Source organism: Saimiri boliviensis, chromosome 4, assembly GCF_048565385.1.
Source record: "Saimiri boliviensis isolate mSaiBol1 chromosome 4, mSaiBol1.pri, whole genome shotgun sequence".
NCBI lineage: Eukaryota > Metazoa > Chordata > Mammalia > Primates > Cebidae > Saimiri > Saimiri boliviensis.
The window spans coordinates 33,494,983-33,516,058 of record NC_133452.1 but is presented as its reverse complement, the minus strand read 5'-3'; the positions used below and the strand labels follow the sequence as shown (position 1 = coordinate 33,516,058).

At 38.8% G+C, this 21,076-nt stretch overlaps 1 protein-coding gene across 1 annotated transcript; it reads right to left on the bottom strand.

Annotated features, from left to right (window-relative positions):
* Positions 1-512: 512 nt before the first annotated feature.
* Positions 513-20,937, bottom strand: MTFR2 (mitochondrial fission regulator 2). Its single transcript, XM_010343026.3, has 8 exons — positions 20,350-20,937; positions 19,596-19,712; positions 13,284-13,388; positions 11,089-11,201; positions 9,699-9,931; positions 8,004-8,361; positions 2,535-2,709; positions 513-871 (listed from the first exon to the last, which is right to left on the bottom strand). Exons 2-8 carry the CDS (start codon positions 19,656-19,658, stop codon positions 836-838), a joined length of 1,083 nt encoding a protein of 360 aa, XP_010341328.1. The 5' UTR covers positions 19,659-19,712; positions 20,350-20,937; the 3' UTR covers positions 513-835.
* Positions 20,938-21,076: the final 139 nt, after the last annotated feature.

Below are 21,076 nucleotides of genomic sequence, written 5' to 3'. Positions count from 1 at the left end.
TCTCATATATCTTTCTGACAAGAAGTCTGCAAATAGATCTTGCTGATGTTGGTTCAACAGTTCAGCAGTGCCCTCTGTGATTCTAAGCCTTTTCTTCATGGTCATAAGATGACTGCCACATAGCCACTCCTAACTGGAATATGGCCAGGAAAAAGGGTTGAGAATGGAGGTGGGGCTAGGCAAGCAACCCTCTGCCACAGCAACAAGGAAACTGTAGGAAACCTGGGCTTTGCTGAGAGTCAAGAGCTTGGCAAAATGGGTGGGGCTGAGTCCATGCCACTGAGGTGACCTCAGCTCCCTGGCTGTTGCAGTCTCAAGGGTCCAGGGAAACATGTAAATTTCCATATCACATTAGTATGTGGGTGAAGAGGGACAAAATATCTGTTGCAAATTTATGTTTCATTTCTATTATCCAAGAAACTCTACCTATGGAACTCCTTCTCAAGAAAGAAAAAAAAAAGGTCAGACTATGTGGTGAGAAAACATGAATCTGAATTGCTACAAAACACAAGCAAGTTCAAAAGGAATGTTTATTTTAAACTCTATGTAAAGAAGAACAGACTGTAAATGTCAAAAGGAACAAAGGAAACAGAAATGAAAGGCACACATAATTGCATCGCAAGTGTAGGCAAAACTTGTCAAGAAGAGTCTTTAAATACTTCTACTTTTAGTCTTTAACAGTTCACATCAGTTTATAAGAATAATGTATCATCCAGGAAGAAGTTTTAGAAGTTTAAGCCTTAACCTTAAGTTGAGTTTAAATCCTTGAGTTTAGAAGGCTTGTGTTGCTAATACCTTGGTCAACAGCTTTTGTGCTGACCGTTTCTTCTTTAGTTCACTGTCCTGCTGACTGTGAAATGTGACATCCAAACTGAAATAAAGCAAATAATTAACACAGAAATTATTCTAATAGCAAAAAAAAAAAAGAATGGAAAGACAAAGGTCAAATGACCCTTTGAAGTTTAATTTACAATATTTATTTACTGTATGTATTACTATAATACATAGTTATTTGGCTATGTATCAGGCACTACGCTCAAAGCCAAAGACAAAAGTGAATGAGACACTCCCAGTGGCACAGACTGAGCTCTTAGGCAACTAAAATTTGAGTCCCTGCATGTCCGGCCTGAAATTAAATGCACAAAATATGTTTAAAGGAAAAAAGATGATTCTCTAAAATACTTGGTTAGAAAGTGCTAAGAGACACTGAACTAACAGGAAGCAGTAAATGACAAGCTAGTAATACTTCATTTATCCACCATCACTGGGAAACAGTGTGTCCCACCTACCGGACTTTCTTAGATAACTGCAGGTTTTCAAACATCCTGAAGTTGTAAGAAACCAAGTTCTAGTCTCTGCTCTGCCCCTTAGATATGGAATTATAGGCACTACATGGCTCATTTTCCTCATGTGTAAAACAAGTAATATTCACCTATTTTATGGGGGAATGGGGAGTACTGCTATGAAGATCAAGTGAGATGAGTGAGTAAAAAAAGTACTTTGCAAGTTACAAATTGCTATACAAACGTTAAAATTAAACATTTGTTTTAGACTTGCATTTTTATGGTAATAGTTCTAAAGTGAACTTTGCCTTCTTACATTTAAAAGAATATAATTTTCTAAGTCAACATGCTAAACATCAGACATAGTACACACACACACACACACACACACACACACACACACACACACACACACAGTGGTGAGCTCCAAGGCTGCACACACTGGAGTGGGAATGTGGGAACAAGCCCCCTGCTCTGTTACACTCTTCGAGGGCTCAATGCATCTGAGTTTTCCAGTCTCTTCCTCTGCTGATGTTGGTCCTTCCTCAATGCTATCTAGCTGACTTTAGATGCTGTCCCTCTTCCACAACCCACTTATTCCCAGGGCTGCTTCTTACATATTAATACTACCTTAACTAAATTAAGACATGTGAAAAGCACCCCAAAATTAGAATTACTTCTAAGTTTAAGAAAAGAGAATTCAAGTAAGGAATTTTAAAGCTCAAATGCTTAAAATCCAGTGTCTGTCCTTCTAGGCATCTGGTAAGTGCTGTCACTAATGGTAACTATAACCCCATTTGCTTTTTTACATGCAGAGTTAACATGACATTCAACAAGATAATCCAAAGTCTTTATATTTGACTGAGAAAAATCTTGGCGTATTCACATTCCATATGGTTAGGGTAAATCTATTGCCCCGTTCTTCCCTGGTCCTCTCAAAGTTTCAGACACCCAGTTCATAGTACAGATGGCAATATCAAATTGGCACCTGTCTAAGGTAAGTCATTATTAACATATGCACAAGCATTTTTCAAATTAAGTATTTTGTTCCAAAAAAACCTAATAGGCTAAAAATGAAAATGAGCATATAATACTAACAACAACAAAAAACCCAGAAACATCAGTACCATCAATAAACAACTATATAGCCCCTTCTGCACAATTATTTCAAGAGAACATGAACACAAAGCTGTATCATGAACAGTACACCTGAGAAAACTGAAAAATTAATTTTATATTAGTATAGCTTACCCTTGAAGTTTCTGGACTAGAAAATGGGGAAGAGTCCCAAGATCTATTTTCTTTCTCAAAAGAATCATCTTCTTGAAATGCAAATTTCTGCTTAAGTGCATGAGATATTAAAGAAACTGGATCCCAGTGTGAATTCTGTCTTTTCCTCTTATGAATGGGTCTACCACCAGGTGACCTGTTTTTTAAAGAAATTGAATTTATTAAAACCTTGATGGGATTTTAACTCCTTTTTGACAAACATAGCAGGAATACAAGCATAATATCCTACAATTAGTCTTCAAGAGATTGAAAACAATCTAATTAATCTTCAAGAAATTTTTGCAATGGAATAAGGAATCTGGAGGGCACAATCAATGAAGAATCAGAAAACCAAGAGCCCATGTGGCTTGGGACTCTGCCATAATCTTGTTGGAACCTGAGATTTGTCAGAAGTCACTACACTGAAGATCTTTATTATTTTAATTTTCTAATTTTTTAATGGGTAGGAAAATTCAAATAAATAAGAACTTTTAAAAGGACTAGAAGTTCTGGAACAGCAATGTAGCACTTGTCTGTTCCAATTAAAAAAAAAAAAAAAGGCAAACTTCATTTGTTTGGTCGTTCATTCATTGAATCTTCATTGAATGCCCACGAATACGTCTAGCTCCATTTTATGCTTTGAGAGTATTCTGCTCCCAATTCTTACAGCAAGATTATCATCAATACACAATATACAAGTAAGCAAGATGATTTGGATGGTAATAAATGTGAATAAAACAAAACAGCAGCTGGGCACGGTTGCTTATGCCTGTAATCCCAGCACTTCAGGAAGTCAAAGCAGGAGGACTGCTTGAGCCCAGGAGTTCAAGACCAGCCTGGGTAACATAGCAAGACCGTGTCTCTACGAAAAATTCAAAAATTAACCAGGCAACTACTTGAGAGGCTAGGGCAGGAGGATCACTTGAGCGGAGGTCAAGGGTGCAGTACAGAGCAAGACCCTGTCTCGAATGAATGGAGATGTAATAGTGACTAGGGACAGAAGCACTTTAGATGAGATATGACCAGGAAAAGCCTCTTTAAGGAAGTGACATCCTCTTTAAGAAAATGGCACAGGGTCAGTTTTAGTGTAAACATCTCGAGGGTGTATCAGGAAGGAGCTCGGCATGTGTGAGAAATGGAAAAGGAAACCAAGTGCAGCTGGAGAGCAGTGGGCAACATGGGACATAGGAGAGGAGCTCAGCGAGAGAAGCGAGGGCTGGAGCCTGGAGGGACCTACGGGCATAGCAAGCGCTCTGGAACTGATTCCAAGCACAGTGGAAACCCACAGAAGAGTCTGAAGCAGGAGAATGGTGTGATATGACTTCAGTTTTTAAAGGATCATGCTGGTCACTTTGTGCAGAATAAATAACGAGGCAAGAATGAAAGCAGACCACTGAGGAGACTGCTGCAGAAGTCCAAGCTAGATAAGAACGGGCTTAGCCTGGGGAGATGGCAGTGGAGGTGAAGAAGGTTCAAAGAACTGAGCTATGCGCTAATGTTAGGGTGGAAGACAGAAAGGAAAACAAAGATGAAGGATGCTTCCTAGATCTTAAGCATATCAGGTGATAGTGTTACCATTTGCTGAGATGCAAACGACATGGGAAAGAACAGATTTTTGAGGTGATGGATAAGAACAGGTAGGAAGGAAAAGTCTTGTTTTGGACCCGTGAAACTTGAGATACCTTGAGGCAGGCAAATAAAGATATTAAATAGGCATGTGGGTATATGTACCTGGGCTCAAAGGAGAGGTCAGGGCTAGAAAAATCAGTGTCTGAGTCATAAGCATACAGCTGGTATTTAGAGCCATAGGACTAGGTTGCTGTATGAGATCACCAGTACAAGATCTAGTTGGGACCAAGCATAGCTCTCCAAAGGAAACAGCATAGACAGAGAAGAGAGGGGGCTAATGTCTGGACCAGGTACTTAAAGATTTAAAGGCCAGCTCCAGGAAGAAGAGTTAAAGGAATAAGAAGGAATCGCTGATGAGGTCACAGGAAACCTGGGGGTAAGCTTTCCCAGAAACCAAGTAAAAAAAGTGCTCCAGGGAGGTGGGGACCATGGGCTATATCAAATCCTGCCAATGATCAAGTAAGACAAGCAATGCGAAGAGATCAGTGGATTTAGCCACATGGAGTCTCTGGTGAAGCAGTTTTCAATGGAGTCATGGAGACGAACATCATTACTGTGGGTGGAAGGCAGCAGTGATAGACGGAAACAAATTATAGATGACTTTTTTTTTTTTTAATTGTGAAGAGCATTGTAATTCCACACAGTATTAAAACCTGGAGAACACTTAATTATCTCTGTAGCTGTGGGAAAAAGCACAGCCGCATTTATATTTAGTTACCGACTTTTTTGGAACATGATAGCACGTTTATCCTTTTTCTCTTTTTTTTTTTTTTTTATTGCATTTTAGGTTTTGGGGTACATGTGATGAACATGCAAGATTGTTGCATAGGTACACACATGGCAGTGTGCTTTGCTGCCTGGCTTGCACCCGCTGTGTAATCCCCTTCCCTCTAGACCATGAAGGATACTGAAAAACTTTCTAATGTTGTAGACCAAAAGAGAAGACATACAGCTCCGGGGTGTGGCAAACAAAAAGTCTTCTCCCTAATCACTAAATTGTGAAGCCCCTCCAAGTTGATGAGCCCACCCCACGCAAAGAACATGCAATCAGCTTTTCCTTGCCTCATTTTTAAATAAGAATGTTTACATAAGGCTACAAAACTAAAGACAGAGATCAAAACTAAGAGGAAAAAAAGAAACTCACAAAAAATAGAGTAATGCAAGAAGAGAGGAAAACTTAAAACTACACTTTTAATACTGTCAGTGGGATAAGACCAACAAAAGCAATAAGATTTTAAAAAGAAGCATTTGAAGAAAAAGAAACAGCTCTTAAAAATTAAAAATGAGGGCTGGGCATGGTGGCTCACACCTGTAATCTCAGCACTTTGAGAGGCTGAGGCTGGTGGATCACTTGAGGTCAGGAGTTCAAGACCAGCTTGGCCAACATGCTGAAACCCTGTCACTACTAAAAATACAAAAATTAGCTGGGCATGGTGGTGTGCACCTGAAGGCCCAGCTACAAGGGAGGCTGAGGCAGCAGGATCACTTGAACCCAGGAGGCAGAGGTTGCAGTGAGCCAAGATTGTGTCACTGCATTCCAGCCTGGGCAAGACAGTGAGACTTCATCTCAAAAAAAAAATTGAAAATATGATGGCAGGGAAAACTGCAAATGAGGATTAAAAGGTGAATTACAGGTTGTTCTTAAAATGTACTATAAAAAGGCAAAGAGAGAGAAAATAGTAAAGGAAAGATACAAAGACTAGAGGAGTAATTCTGGCATTCAACGTAGGAATTCCAGAGAGAGCAAAGAGACAGAATGAGAGAAAATTATCAGAAATATGTTTCTAAGAGGTTCCCCAAAATGAAAGACATAAAACTCTAGAATGATAGAGCCCATGAGTGCCCAGAATAATCGATTTAAAAAGAACTTTCCAGGGCACATCTACATGCAGTTTCAGAACACCAGGACTAATGAGAAAATCTAAAATGCTGCAAGAAAAGATCACACATAGTACTAGGAATCATGATGACATCAACCTCTCGACGGGGACACCAAGAGCTAAAATTCAAAGGAACGATGTCTTCAAAACTCTGAGGAAAAATTATTTTCTGTGCTATTTCTATACACAGCTGAACTAGCAATTAAATGTAAGAATAAAAGAACATTTTCAGACATGCAAAGTATTAAACTAATCTACCTTTCATGTTTCTCAGGAAGTTATAGGAAGATATGACATTTAGGAAATCAGTGAGGTAACACAGAAAAAAAGGGCAAAAGAATGCTCAAGATGTCAGTGAAGGAAACCCTTAGGATAGCGGCAGTGTAGCAGGCAGAGAAAGCCACAAGGCAGACTGCAGCAGGGGCACAGAGGGATCCTCGAGAAGAATCGCGAGAACTGAATGGATGCTCATCCAAAAATTAGAAATAGAACTACCCTATGTTCCAGCAATCCCGCTTCTGGGTACTTATCCAAAAGAAGTGAAATCCGGATCTCAAAGAGATATCTGCACATTCGTTGCAGCGCTATTCACAATAGCCAAGACATGGAAGCAAACTAAATGTCTATCAACAGTTGACTGGATTAAGAAATGGGGTATATACCTACAATAGCATCTACAGTATGCTAAGTGAAATAAGCCAGTCACAAAAAGACAAATGCTGCATGATTCACTTATATGAAGTATCTAAAGTAATCCAACTTGGCCAGGCACAGTTGCTCTTGCCTGTAATCCCAGTACTTTGAGGCAGGAGTATTGCTTGAGCCCAGGAGTTCAAGACCAGCCCAAGCAATATCGTGAGATCCTGTCTCTATTTTTTTTTTAAATAAGATAAAATAAAATAAAAAAGTAATTGAACTATGAAAGTAGAAAGAAGAAAGGCAGCTGCCAGGGGATGACGGGGAGGGAAGCAGTTACTGTTCAATGAGTATAAAATTTCAGTTATGCAAGATGAAAAAGCTATAGAGATCTGTTACGACATTGTGCTTATGGTTAACAAATACTGTCTTATACACTTAGAAAGGTGTTAACAGAATAGAACTCATTATGTTTTTTCACCACACAGACACACACACACACACACACACACACTCTCACACACACATACACACACACACACACAAATAGAATTCAGAGAGGCAATTATTAACTCCAAAAAAAAAAAAATTCAACAAACAAAATGTAGTCAAAATATATGAAATGGGGCCAGGCACAGTGGCTCACACCTATAATCCCAGCACTTTGGGAGGTCAACATGGGCGGATCCCTTGAGCTCAGGAGTTTGAGATCAGCCTGGGCAACATAACAAAATCCCATCTCTACAAAAAAATACAAAACTTAGCCAGGTATGGTGGCCCATGCCTGTAGTTTCAGCTACTAAGGAAGCTGAGGTGGGAAGATCACTTGAACCCAGGAGGTCAAGGCTGCAGTGAGCCGTAATTTCAACACTGAACTCCAGTCTGGGTGACAATATGAAAAATAGCTTGCTGTGGATGTTTACTGTTATAATAAGGATATTAATTCTGAATACTCATTTAACTAAAGATTATGGTTTAACTACTTCGGGAAGACGTAGCAAGATGTGTGTGTGTGTGTGTGTGTCCTGAGTAGAATATCTAAGAAAATATATTCCTAATATCCTACAATTAGAAGTCAATATAATTAAAATATCAAGAAATATCTAAAGTATGTTGTTTCAAAAATATAGTGGTAAAAGACTAGAAGAAGAAATAGTCAAAAATAAATGAATGTCGTTATCTCTGGGAGAGGTATTCAGGGGTAAAAAAGAGTAAGAAAAAAGACATGTTAATTTTCATAAACATAATAATTTTTCTAAACATATCATTGGCAAAATTTCAGTTCACCTTTCAAATTACAACATACCGCTCAACTGCACGAAGCTTAACCTTATTCATATCCTTTAGAACATCCAACATGTTTGGAATATCCTTATTTCTCTGGCTTTGTGAATGGTGACTAAAACTGGTCTCATTAGCAGCCGGGTTCTGCTTGCTCCCTTCAGTAGCTGGATTATCTGAGTCACAAATATTATTAGATCCTGGTTGTATGGGAGGAAAATATGATGGTTGGAGAGATGAAAACTGAGGAGGAAGTGGTGGTGGAGGAGGAGGAGAAGAAAACACTGAACTTGGAAACTGATCTGGCTCCACACTCGGATGAGCAGCCCACGATGATGACAATTGGCCCAAATTAATGGGCCTGTCATTCAGGCCAAAGGAACCTAAAAACAAAGTCGTCTGTTAAAAAATCATGCACAATTAAATCTCTAACATAATATATATTAATAACACTATTTAAACCAAAACAGAAGCAATTTCTGTAATGCTACTAAAAGTAGTGATATGTTAGCAAGGAAAGAGAATCAATCCCATCTGCTTAGTAATTTCTTTAAAAGTCAAGCCAAATTGTGAATTCATTTTTCATCCAGTTAGAAATTTTCAGTCTAGGTCCAAGAGCAGGGTGGGGAGGGGAAATGCATTTTAAACAAACAAACAAACAAAAATGTGTTTTTTCAGTAATTCACATACACTCTGAACTTCATCCTCTATTTTAAAAAGCTAAAACATAATCAACAACTTGTAGCTAGAAATACAAATTGATGCATTCACTCTATAATGACATGGGAGAAACAAGCATATTATTTTCTAGGCAAAGCTAAAAGATGGATACTTAGTATTTAACTTTTCCACAATAGACTAGCTCCTAAAGGGCTGTGGGTAAACATGACTATTGCTTAAGAAAACTGTGTGTAGTTACATATCATTTTATTTATTATGTATAAATATGTTATTGTAACATATAACGTGTTTTATGTAAATTATGTTATATACACTATAAATATATATCAAATTATATATGCATATTTAGACATTTGTATATGTACATATATATTTTAAAATGTGTAGCAATTATGTTTACAGACAGCCCTTTACATCCAAATCTGTTGTGAAAAGCACTCAGTATCTACATTGCCTCACATTTTATACACAAATACATACATGTTTTGTTTATGTGTATGTGCATATGTTTAAAGCAAGTTATATCTCTATAAATTTATAAAACAATCATCTGGAAAACATTACTCACTCAACTTGGTGGAAGTATAGCAGCAATAACTAAAAACTATAACCGTATGATCCCTCAAACCTATATCCTCTTTCAAACCAATGTATTCTTCCTCTTTAATCTCTAATGCTTTTATGAACAGTTAGAAAAGCTTACTTAGAAGACTTTCTAATACAAAAATACAATATTCTAGTATACTATAGCTAATTCTTCTTTAAATCAAAGCCATCCCCTCACTACAAATGTGTCTTAATTTATTCTGAATAGACAGAAGATACAATAATTTTGTACATCCAACATCCTTTTATGATACATTTAATGTTTTCATGGTACTTATTCAGAATTGTACTTGCTTAAATACTTGCTGTTCCTGTATGCTACTACATGTACTATATTCAGTATAGTATTATGCTGTACAGGTTGGTAGCCAATGAGCAACAGGCTATACCATGAGTATCATCTAACTGAAACAAAAATCCTAGTGTTACTTACTAGAATTTGCACTGTTTTTCAGTTCCTGCATTCCCACAATTGCTGCAATCTGAGAGCGAAGAAAAGTCAGCTCATCTTCAAGAGCAGCTATTTTTTTAATCGCAGCTTCATTTACAGGCTGATCATTTCTCATGGTTTTTTTCTGTCTTAGAGCAGGTGACAGTGGATCCCAAACTAGTTGCAAAGGATGGAAAATTTCCACTTTCTCTTCTTCATTTTTCCATATACTATTTCTGTGCGTTAAAAAAATAAGAAACAAAGGGAGGATATATTTCCAATAAAAACAGTAATAAACTCTTACACTCTTATGTGAAAATCAAGAGACAAAAAAAAAAACAAAATAAAATCTACTCTCAGGCCGGGCACGGTGGCTCATGCCTGTAATCCCAGCACTTTGGGAGGCTGAGGCAGTTGGATCACCTGAGGCCAGGAGTTCGAGACCTGCAAAACCCCATCTCTATTTTAAAATTTAAAAAAAAAAAAAAATTAGCTGGGCATGATGGCGCATCCCTGCAGTCCCAGCTACTAGGGAGGCTGAGGCAGGAGAATCCCCTGAACCTGGGAGGCGGAGGTTGCGGTGAGCCGAGATCGCGCCATTGCACTCCAGCCTGGTCAACAAAGTGAGACTCATCACAAAAAAAAAAGCTACTCTCTATCCCCCGTGATTGTTTCTAGAGTCACTGAGGATAAGCAAAATATTTTATTTAGCTTTGTATTCCCAATATAAACAGAATGTGGCCTCCAACAGAAGATCAGTCAGTGACCAGGGAATGAACAAAACAAACCTAGCTTTTAGATTAGAAAACAAAAATAATTATCCTGCAATTGCTCTACTTATTAACTTCAAATGCAGGTGAGTTAATTTATTTAAAAGTTCTATATAAGTTAATAAAGAGCCTTACATTCAGGATTATGTTAGGGTTAAATGTATGTTCTTTTAACTATTTGAAAATTGGTGCCAGTTTGATGCATAATAAAATGAGCCAGAATACTTAAATAATTGACACTTACTGTGCTTAGAGCCTGTATCTGAATATACTAACATGTAAGGTAATACTCCCTAGGAGTAACACATCCAAATTTGAAATGTATTTAACATCATTGCCTGGTGCACAGTAAACACTATGTAAGTTTGGCTAAAGATATGATTCTAATATCCCTTTAATATCCATTCCCTCCTAAGCCTAGTGTTAGGTTTCAATGTGCATTAAAAAAAAAACTGGCTGCAAAGATGAAAAACAGCCAGTCTTCTTCATTAGGAAGATATAGCAAAACACAGCACAGTTTGAAGATAAACAAAACAAAAAAGCTCAATCAATCTGAACAAGCTTTGACACATGCAAGAAATTCAGGTTATAGCCCACTTTCCAAGGTAAGCATATAAAATTACCGAAATCTGAGATAACTGGCTTCTTCATCATTTGCCACACACAAAATGTCAGCAAAAGATGGAACCATAGATCCACCATTATCAGAGTCTACAGAGTTCAAGAGCGGGATCAACTAAAGTAAAAAAAGAAAAAAAAGTCAGAGCTCCGCAGGGAGTCAGGAGAAGACACACGCTCCATGGTATTAAATACGTTAACAAACCAAAAGAAAAAGAGAAAGGATATTCAATAGAAAACATGCACTTGTTAGCAAGAAAGAACACTAGGGAAAATGTTATGCTAAAGTCTAAGCACTAAGCAATATTCTCTCTCCTGGTTAACTTCATCTATCATAAAATGCAAAATCAAATCAAATAAGCTCTTCAGGTATTGTTCAAACTTGTCCATCTGTGAATGTCATTACAGGCACGTACCATATAACATTTAGGTTGATGACAGACTGCATATAATGGGGTCACATAAGATTATAATGAAACTGAAATATTCCTATCACCTAGTGTTTACTATATCATACTGTTTATATTGTTTTAGAGTGTACTGCTTCTACTTCAAAAAAAAGATGTTGCCTGGGTATAGTGGTGCATACCTGTACTCCCAGCTCTTTGGGAGGCCAAGGCAGGAGGATCAATTAAGGCCAGGAGTTCGAGACCAGCCAGGGCAACATAGCAAGATCCCATCTCTACCAAAAAAAAAAAAAAAAGCCAGATGTTGTGGTGCACACCTCCTAAGCAGTCCCAGCTACTCAGGAGACTGAGGTAAGAGAATCACTCAAGCCCAGGAGATTGAAGCTGCAGCCAGGATCACACCACTGAACTTCAGCTTGGGTGACGGCAAGACCTTGTCTCAAAAAAAAAAAAAAAAAAAAAATTACCTATAACACAGTATCAGGAAGGTCCTGCAGGAGGTATTCCAGGAGAAGGTATTGTTATCATAGGAGATGACAGCTCCACACGTTATTGCCACTGAAGGTCTTCCAATAGGACAACATGTAGAGGTACAAGACAGTGACATTGATGATTCTACCCTGCGTAGGCCTGGGCTAATGTGTGTGTGCTTGTGTCTTAGTTTCACCAAAAAACTTTTAAAAGTATAAAAAATTTAAAAATTTTTTAGATCATAAAAATCTTGGCCGAGTACAGTGACTCATACTTGTAATCCCAGCACTTTGGGAGGCTGAGGCAGGTGGATCATGAGGTCAGGAGTTTGAGACCAGCCTGGCCAAGATGGTGAAACCCGACTCTTTTAAAAATACAAAATATTAGTCAGGCATGGTGGCAGGCACCTGTAACCCCTCAGAAGGTAGGTACTCAGAAGGCTGAGGCAGAGAATTGCTTGAACCCAGGAGGTGGAGGTTGCAGTGAGTCAAGATCGCACTGCTGCACTCCAGCCTGGGCAGCAGAGTGATACTCTGTCTCAAAAAAAAAAAAAAAAAGCTTATAGAATAAGAATATAAAAAATATTTTTGTGTAGCTGTAAAATGTGTGTTTTAAAATAAGTATTATTACAGAAGAGTCAAAAAGTGTTTTAAAAATGAAAACATAAGAAAAAGTTACAGTAAGCTAAGTTTAATGTATTATTGAAGAAAAGTTTTTTTATAAATTTAGTCTAGCCTAAGTGTACAGTGTTGATAAAGTCTACAGCAGTGTACAGTAATGTCTTAGGCCTTCAAATCCCTCACCACTCACAGGCTCACCCAAAGCAACTTCCCATCCTCCATTCATGGCAGGTGCCCTATACAGATTTAACATTTTTTATCTTTTTACTGCCTTGCTACTGTACTTTTTCTGTTTAGATACACAAACACCACTGTGTAACAACTGCCTAAGTATTCAGTACAGTGGCATGCCGTACAGGTTTGCAGACTAGAAGCAACAGGCCATATCATAGAGCATGGGTGCACAGTAGGCTACATACCATCTAGGTTTATGCCAGTATACTCTGTGCTGTTTTCATAATGACAAAAAATCACTGAACAAGGCATGTCTCAGAAAGTATCCCCATCATTAAATGATACATGATTGTAATTAAATAAACACCACCACAAAAACATACGTGAAATGGCTTGTTCCCCACGGTAAACTAAAGGCTTTTGGCTTGCAGGAGACATTTCTTCCTTTGTTGTTCTACTCTATGTCTGTAAGAGTACCTAGGATTATTTTGTACTTGGTACTTAAACAATTTATGTGGACCGACTTACCTCAAAATTAGGTCTTTGACAAGGTTCTAATGGAAGCATTTTCCCAATAATCCGAACAATACTCCTAGCTGATCCATAGTCTTTATTTTCCCAAATCAGTAAAACCTATTTTAAACATAAAGTATTAATTAAAATGCACTCTGATTAAGCAGGTTTATATAAGTATGAAAAAAGGAGATGTAAGAAGATACGGTGACATTTTTTTTTTAAATACAGGGAGTCCTGTAAATTAGCATTTATTTTTAAAAAGAAATATAGAGTGGCAGAGACTTTCTTCAAAGAATTGAACTTTATGAATATTTGTCTAAAAAAAAGATGGTAGCAAACATAAATACATTCCAGAAAGATCTTTTAAAAAGCACAATTCAGCGGCCGGGTGCGGTGGCTCAAGCCTGTAATTCCAGCACTTTGGGAGGCCGAGGCAGGTGGATCACGAGGTCGAGAGATCGAGACCATCCCGGTCAACAGGGTGAAACCCCGTCTCTACTAAAAATACAAAAAATTAGCCGGGCATGGTGGCACGTGCCTGTAATCCCAGCTGCTCGGGAGACTGAGGCAGGAGAATTGCCTGAACCCAGGAGGTGGAGGTTGCAGTGAGCCAAGATCGCGCCATTGCACTCCAGCCTGGGTAACAAGAGCGAAACTCCGTCTCAAAAAAAAAAAAAAGCACAATTCATTTTGTTCTGTTTCTGATAATATCCAAATATCCTGGGGGAAACTTGGTTCAAAAAAAATCACATCCTCTCCCCCATCTTTTGCCCAATCAAAAATTGGCAATTTCAATTTATCAAGCCATGAGGTAATACAGAGTATACATATGTAATCTCCTTTAAAGGAGAAATGAAAAAGGGAATAAGTAAATCAGGTCCTAGACAATTCAAAGAGTTAGTTACATAAAGTGAAAGATATCTGCTGGCAGTCAGCTCTGGAAAAGGTATGAGAAGTGAAAATTTGCTACTATAACTCAAATAACACTTTGTCCTTTAGCATGAGCTTCCCAAACTGGCGTAAACCATTGCCACAGGAACTAACCCCCACCCACCAACAGATATGACATAATAAAATTGGACATTTTTCCTAAGATCCCATAACAAAGACAATGTGTATTATGAGGAACAGATATAGGTAGCATCCTATTAGCATCCTTGTTAAAACTTCCAATGAACAGTATATACAGAAATCAAATGGACACACCGTTGTAGAACTCAGTACAAAAACTGATTAGAAAACTGGGGTTGGGAATCACTGGGATACAGAATACATGCTATAGGTAAAAAATCGAAGGCATAGGACTTTCTAAGGCTAAAAAGAAGGATTTGAAAGTCATCAGCACATAGAATTCTTCTGCACAGCCATGCTATTCTTCTGCTTTTAGATGCCAACAGCTCTAAATTATTCTGATCAGAGTCTAACATTGAATATTGGTTCCATCAACTAGCTTCACAATGTTTCACTTCTGTCAGCCCTGTCTCCACAACATAATCTATGCACTCCACATTCTTTCCAATCATCCTTTAAAGTCCTCTACCACTTGGTTCTATTCTACCTACTCAAATTAATATCACAGTATTCATGAACAGGGATAAAAGTTCTTTTGAGTTAAGCAGTCTTCCTTATTGTCTTAAACCCAATCCAATATAGCATCTTAACTGCCATGCTTCACCCATAGAGGGCCCTGATCTAACTCTAGTCCCAGTGCTGGTTCAGTTTACACCTGTCTTTAAATATCCAATTCGAAATCCACTACAAATTTAATTATTTCCACTCTCAAGAGCTTCCTAAACTCTATTCAGTTCTAAACTAGTTCCAATGAGTACCATATAATAGAACACATAATTATATGTGACTTTGTTTCACTTGCAGTTGTTTTCCCCCATTAGATCGTGAACTCCTTGAGGACAGAGACAGGCATGTATTCCTTTAGCATCCTTCAGGGCAGTGATTATCAACCATGAGTACACAAGAATCACCTAATACGTTCTTCAAAAGAAATATAACACTAGCCACACACGTAAATTAAATATTCTAGTAGCTACATACAACATGAAAGAACTAAGTGAAGTTAATTTTCTTAATATGTATTATTATTTCACTCAATACGTAAATTCAGATTGAACATCCCTCATATACAAAATGCTTGGAACCAGAAGTGTTGTGGATTTCACATTTTTTAAAATTTTGGAATATTTGCATATACATAATAAGGAATCTTAGGGATGGAACCCAAGTCTAAACACGAAATATATTTATATTTCATATACACCTTAGACACACAGCCTGAAGGTAATTTTATATAATGTTTTAAATACTTACCTGCATTAAACAAAGTTTGTGTACACTGTACCATTAGAAAGCAAAGGTGTCACTACCTCAGCCACCCATGTGGACAATCTGTAGTTGTCTGGCATCACTATCATTTCTGACTCTGAATTTGTGTGTAACTGATAAGCAATCATTTTCTACACTTATACACACATAAGTAGTTAACAACAAAAAAATATACTATTAATACTGTGAAAAACTAATGTGTTCAGGGGAACTAAGCAGCACAGGAGCATCACCAAAATCCCCATCTTAGCCCATCTCAGCTGTTAAACAACAGCAACAACCAACAAGGGCAGGTGTGGCAAACTGTGAGTTGTGTACCTGTGTTTTGATTGTGACCCATCACATAAGGTCAGGTGTAAAATTTTCCCATTGTGTCATCATGCTGGCACTCAAGAAGTTTGGGATTTTGGGAGCATTTCAGTTTTCAGATTTTTGAAACAGTGATGCTCAACCGATAATCAGTATTTTTATATTGCTATTATTTTACATTTTTTGTCTTCAAAATCCCTATATAGTTTACACTTATAGAAGATCTCGATTCAGATATTTCGAGTACTTAAAAGTGAACTCGAAATGGCCAGTGGCTACCATACTAGATTACACAGCCTAGAAGATATAGACCCCAGTAATTGTAGAATATTTGGAGGATTGAGCATTTATATTTAAAGTGTTCTGCAGACCATTCATCTGCATGCCCCTGCTAAGAACCACAGGCATAGAGGCTTTGCTACCATGAGGGCCACCTATGACATATATAGTCACCCAAGGAGTTAGCTCTTGTTCAACTTAAATGATACCTTCCTATCTTGCTCAGCAGTTTCCATCCTAACAAAATCCTGTTCTTCCTCTCATTCATTCATTGCCTGTAGCCATCTTCACCATTTTTGTTGTTTGCTTTCAGGGGTTTTTTGTTTGTTGGTTGTTTGGTTTGTTTTGAGACAGGGTCTCACTCTGTCACCCAAGCTAGAGTGCAGGGGCATGATCAGGGCTCACTGCTACCTCCGCCTCCCAGACTCAACAACCCTCCTACCTCAGCCTCTGGAATAGCTGTGACCACAGTTGCACACAACCATGCCCAGTTAATTTTTGTATTTTTTGTAGAGACAGGGTTTCCTCGTATTGCCCAAGCTGGTCTTGAAAATCTGGTCTCAAGTGATCTGCCTGCCTCAGCCTCTTAAAATGGTAGGATTTGACCCACCACGCCTGGCCATCTTCACCATTCTTATTATTTCATCTTCCCTCTATTCCTGGTCTAGCACCCACATTTTGACTTTACTAATTTTCCTACCAACACATTATTTCAGTAATATGTTCAATGCCACTCAAAAATGGTTCACTCTTTTGATATTATGTGCTCCCACACTGCTAATGAATAAACTACCCTAATTACTCTTAGCTAGGGGAAAAAAAATCACAAAATGACAATATTTAGAAAAACTACAACTTCATGATGACTTCGGCTGGGTTCTCACAGGTATTCTGAAATCCCTTCATAGCATGTTAGATTCTACATCACATTGCCCGGAGCAGTCTCCAATCTCTGAGGTCCCTACCACCATCACTTCATTACCTGCAAGTGACCTTGTCTCTGCTCTTACTGAGAAAACTGAGAAATTCAACTTTACATACCTCAACTTCATTTCTCTTACTTAGCTCCATTCAAAATCTCTTTTCAGGCCAGGTGCACTTTGGGAGGCCAACACAGGCGGATCACTTGAGGTTAGGAATTCAAGACCAGCCTCGTCAACATGGTGAAACCCTATCTCTACAAAATATAAAAATCAGTTGGGCGCCGGGCGCGGTGGCTCAAGCCTGTAATCCCAGCACTTTGGGAGGCCGAGGCGGGCGGATCACAAGGTCAAGAGATCGAGACCATCCTGGTCAACATGGTGAAACCCCGTCTCTACTAAAAATACAAAAAATTAGCTGGGCATGGTGGTGCATGCCTGTAATCCCAGCTACTCAGGAGGCTGAGGCAGGAGAATTGCCTGAACCCAGGGGGCGGAGGTTGCAGTGAGCCGAGAACACGCCATTGCACTCCAGCCTGGGTAACAAGAGCGAAACTCCGTCTCAAAAAAAAAAAAAAAAAAAATCAGTTGGGCATGTTGGCAGGCTCCCGTAATCCCAGCTACTCAGGAGGCTGAGACAGGAGAATCACTTGAACCTGGGAGGCAGAGGTTGCAGTGAGCCAAGATTGCACCATTGCACTCCAGCCTGGGCAATAGAGCAAGACTCCATCTCAAAAAAAAAAAAAAAAAAAAAAAAAAATCTCTTTTCACTATCTCTCACTTTCATTCTGTTCTTTAAGGTAGGACAGTCTCTCTCCTTTCCAAGACTTTTTTAATTAGATCCCCTGCCCAACTATCTTCTCAAAGGCATTGCTCGATCACTCCCTAATGTGTATCTTAAATTTCTTCCTGTCTGTAAGCTTCTTCCAGAGTGATTACAAATATGCTGAAGTTAATTCTAACTTTAAAATAAAAACAAAAATTCCATCCTGCTGCCCCTTCAGGTTGACAGCCTCTCTCAGTTTCTTTTCACAAGCAAACTTTTCAAAAGAAGGTTGCTGATCCCACTTCCTCACATTCTTCAAACTACTCCAACATAGTCCTATCTCCACGTACAGAAATGCTTAAGGGCACCAATAACCTCATATGAAAACAAATGTTCAGCTGTTATCTTCAGTTTCACTATTATTGAAATTTAAAATGTTTCAATCACATCTAAGGACATCTGCCATCATCAAAGTCCATGGCTTTAAATATCAAAACAATGCAGGTAACTCCCAAAACAGAATCTTTTTCTTTCCTACATTCTAAAACTACATATCCAATTGTCTGCAAGATATTTCTATTTATATATTTTTACATCACCTCTGACTCACCTCATCTGCATACTCTAAGTCGTTTCTCATACTAAGATGCCCATTTATAATAATGGCACCATGATTCTTCAACTTACTTTTGCTTTAAAAAATCTTTAAATTATCCTTGACCACTCTCTTCTAATTCACCCCACCAAACAGAGCTGACTGGCTCATTTTGTAAGCCCCCATAATATTTTATGTCTTCCTTATAGTCAATCTCATATTATAGTTATCTTTATTGTTTCTTATTCCTCATATTTTAAGCATTATAAATACAACAACCATGTATTACTCCTCTGTATTACATGCAGAAACAAGTATATTGTGTTAGATACAGTAGATGTTCAACACGTAGACAAAATTGGATTTGCTTATGACATGGTTTGGCTGTGTCCCCACCCAAATCTCACCTTGAAGTGTAAGTATCCTCATGTGTCAAGGGCAGGGTCAGGTGGAGATAACTGAATCATGGAGGCAGTTTCCCCCATACTGTTCTCATGGTAGTGAATAAGTCTCATGAGACTTGATGGTTTTGTAAACAGGAGTTCCCCGGCACAAGCTCTCTTGCCTGCCACCAGGTAAGATGTGACTTTGCTCCTCATTTGCCTTCAGCCATGATTGTAAAGCATCCCCAACCATGTGGAACTGTGAGTCAAATTAAACCTCTTTCCTTTATAAATTATCCAGTCTCTGGTATGTCTTTATTAGCAACATGAGAACAGACTAATACAGCTTTTAATTCTCAGGCATAAGTCAGCCTCTTTCCATTAGGTTTATTCTGGATTTATTGAGCTTTAAATATTGGTTTACAAATTACCTTAAATAGAAGTTTTAATGTATCTGTGCAATAAATGTAATTCTGTGAAGGTCATGTCTATATTTTGCTTCCTTTGTATCTTCTCTTGGCATTTGTCCTATCAGGTAAATATGTTCTCAATAATCTTTTCCCTTTTCTAACTCAAACCATCAAAGCTATACTATTGCAAAGTTACCTTTGTTTCACCTAAAAAGAAGCAACACTTTTGCCTTAAATCAAATGATTACATATAAATCATTTTCAAAACGAAACCCAAGAACAAATACAACAGATCCATTTCAATCCATTAAAAAACATTTACCTGGTCTACAGGAACGCCAAAATATTCCAGCATCTCTCTTAAGATATTCAGTATGAGAGACATTGATGAAGCAAATACAGAAGCCAATTCAAAGAAACATTATCAGTTTCTTGGTGCCTTTGGGAAAAATTTTAGAAAATATTACTCTTGACAAATAAATGCCACACAAATTGTACTAAATAACCTGGAAGAGTCCTCTTGATACATATTACACCATCAACTAATTTCTCCTGGCCAGCATTATTTTGAAGGAAGTCAAAAAAAAGGAAGGACGAGGAAGTCTGAAGGAAAGGGAAATGATTGTAAAGGAAATTTCAATTTATTGGCTAAATTACATTAAAACATCCTAGGATGTTTGAGCTTATGAATGGGGCTAGTAAATAGGGACCGATTAACAACAGACTGGACATCTTGTAGGCAAGGCTTCAAGTTACATGCCACGACGAAGCTCGCTCTTTCCTGAAAGCTCTGGGCTGAGACTCTTAGCAGACGGGTGAGTTTAGCCGACACTTGAAAACAGGCAATGGCCCGACTCAACGTTTTTAAAAAATGAACAGTAGCTCTTCTCACACATATATCGAAGTACTGCCCATCCCTCCTCGCTCTTTTAAAATAAGGAGCATTAATTCCAAGATAGGTGACGTGACTTGGTCACCCAACTAGTAACAGGCCGTGACCAGAGCCGGATCGCGTCCCCCGCTTTGGCCACAAGCTTCCTAGGGCTCTCCAAACCCAGTGTGGTGGGCTTGCTCACCTTCTTCGGGAGCCGAGCCTCCTAGGAATCACCGGAACATCAAGCGGAGGGCCTTAGGAATCCTCAATCGAATTCCAGACTGCGCTGCTCCTGGTCCAGATCGCTCAGACGTCTACCCAGACCTCGACCCAGTTTCCACCCGCTCGCCTCGGCTTGCAGGCCACAAGCGGTAACAATACCCTCACCAAAGAATATGAGGTCGACCCAGTGCCCAGCCCTGGAGCTTCAAGCTCAGCCAGGGTAACGCCACGGGAAGCGCGCCCACCTCTTATCCGGCCCAACCAACCCACCTGCTAGTCTCTAGGACTGGACAGCTACTTCCGCATCACAGGACGAAATCAAACTCCGCGGACCAGGACCCGTACCCAGTCTCATTGGGTAAGACTGAAAATTGCTGCTTCTGATTGGTCATCCCATAACGTCAGGCAATTCGGGAAGCAGCTGTTTTTCCTTCTCAAGAGGCGGGTCTTCCGAGAGACAGCCAACAGGAGCTAGCGGGCGGGGCAGGTCGCGCTAGGACGGTGGCGCACGCGCAGTGCAAAGCTTTAGATACCGGTGAGCTTGCAGAGTTCGTACCCTACTTAACTTTTCGCAGAGAGTATATGTAACTCATACAGCTGGACCCAAAGCGCATCCGCCTTCCCAAATTCGCCTGACACAAAGTCACGATTTATTTTTTGGTCATTTCATTTGTTCAGCTAATATTAAAATACCTGTGAGACTAACA

Bases quoted from the DNA above. Each gene is read 5' to 3' on its own strand.
- MTFR2 (XM_010343026.3), bottom strand. From the start codon at position 19,658: ATGTCTCTCATACTGAATATCTTAAGAGAGATGCTGGAATATTTTGGC. The intron at 2,710-8,003 runs GTATGTTGTAAT...TTTAAAAAACAG, and splicing joins AAGCTTCGTGCAGTTGAGCG to GTCACCTGGTGGTAGACCCA. The intron at 872-2,534 runs GTAAGCTATACT...GCTTTATTTCAG, and splicing joins CTAGTCCAGAAACTTCAAGG to TTTGGATGTCACATTTCACA.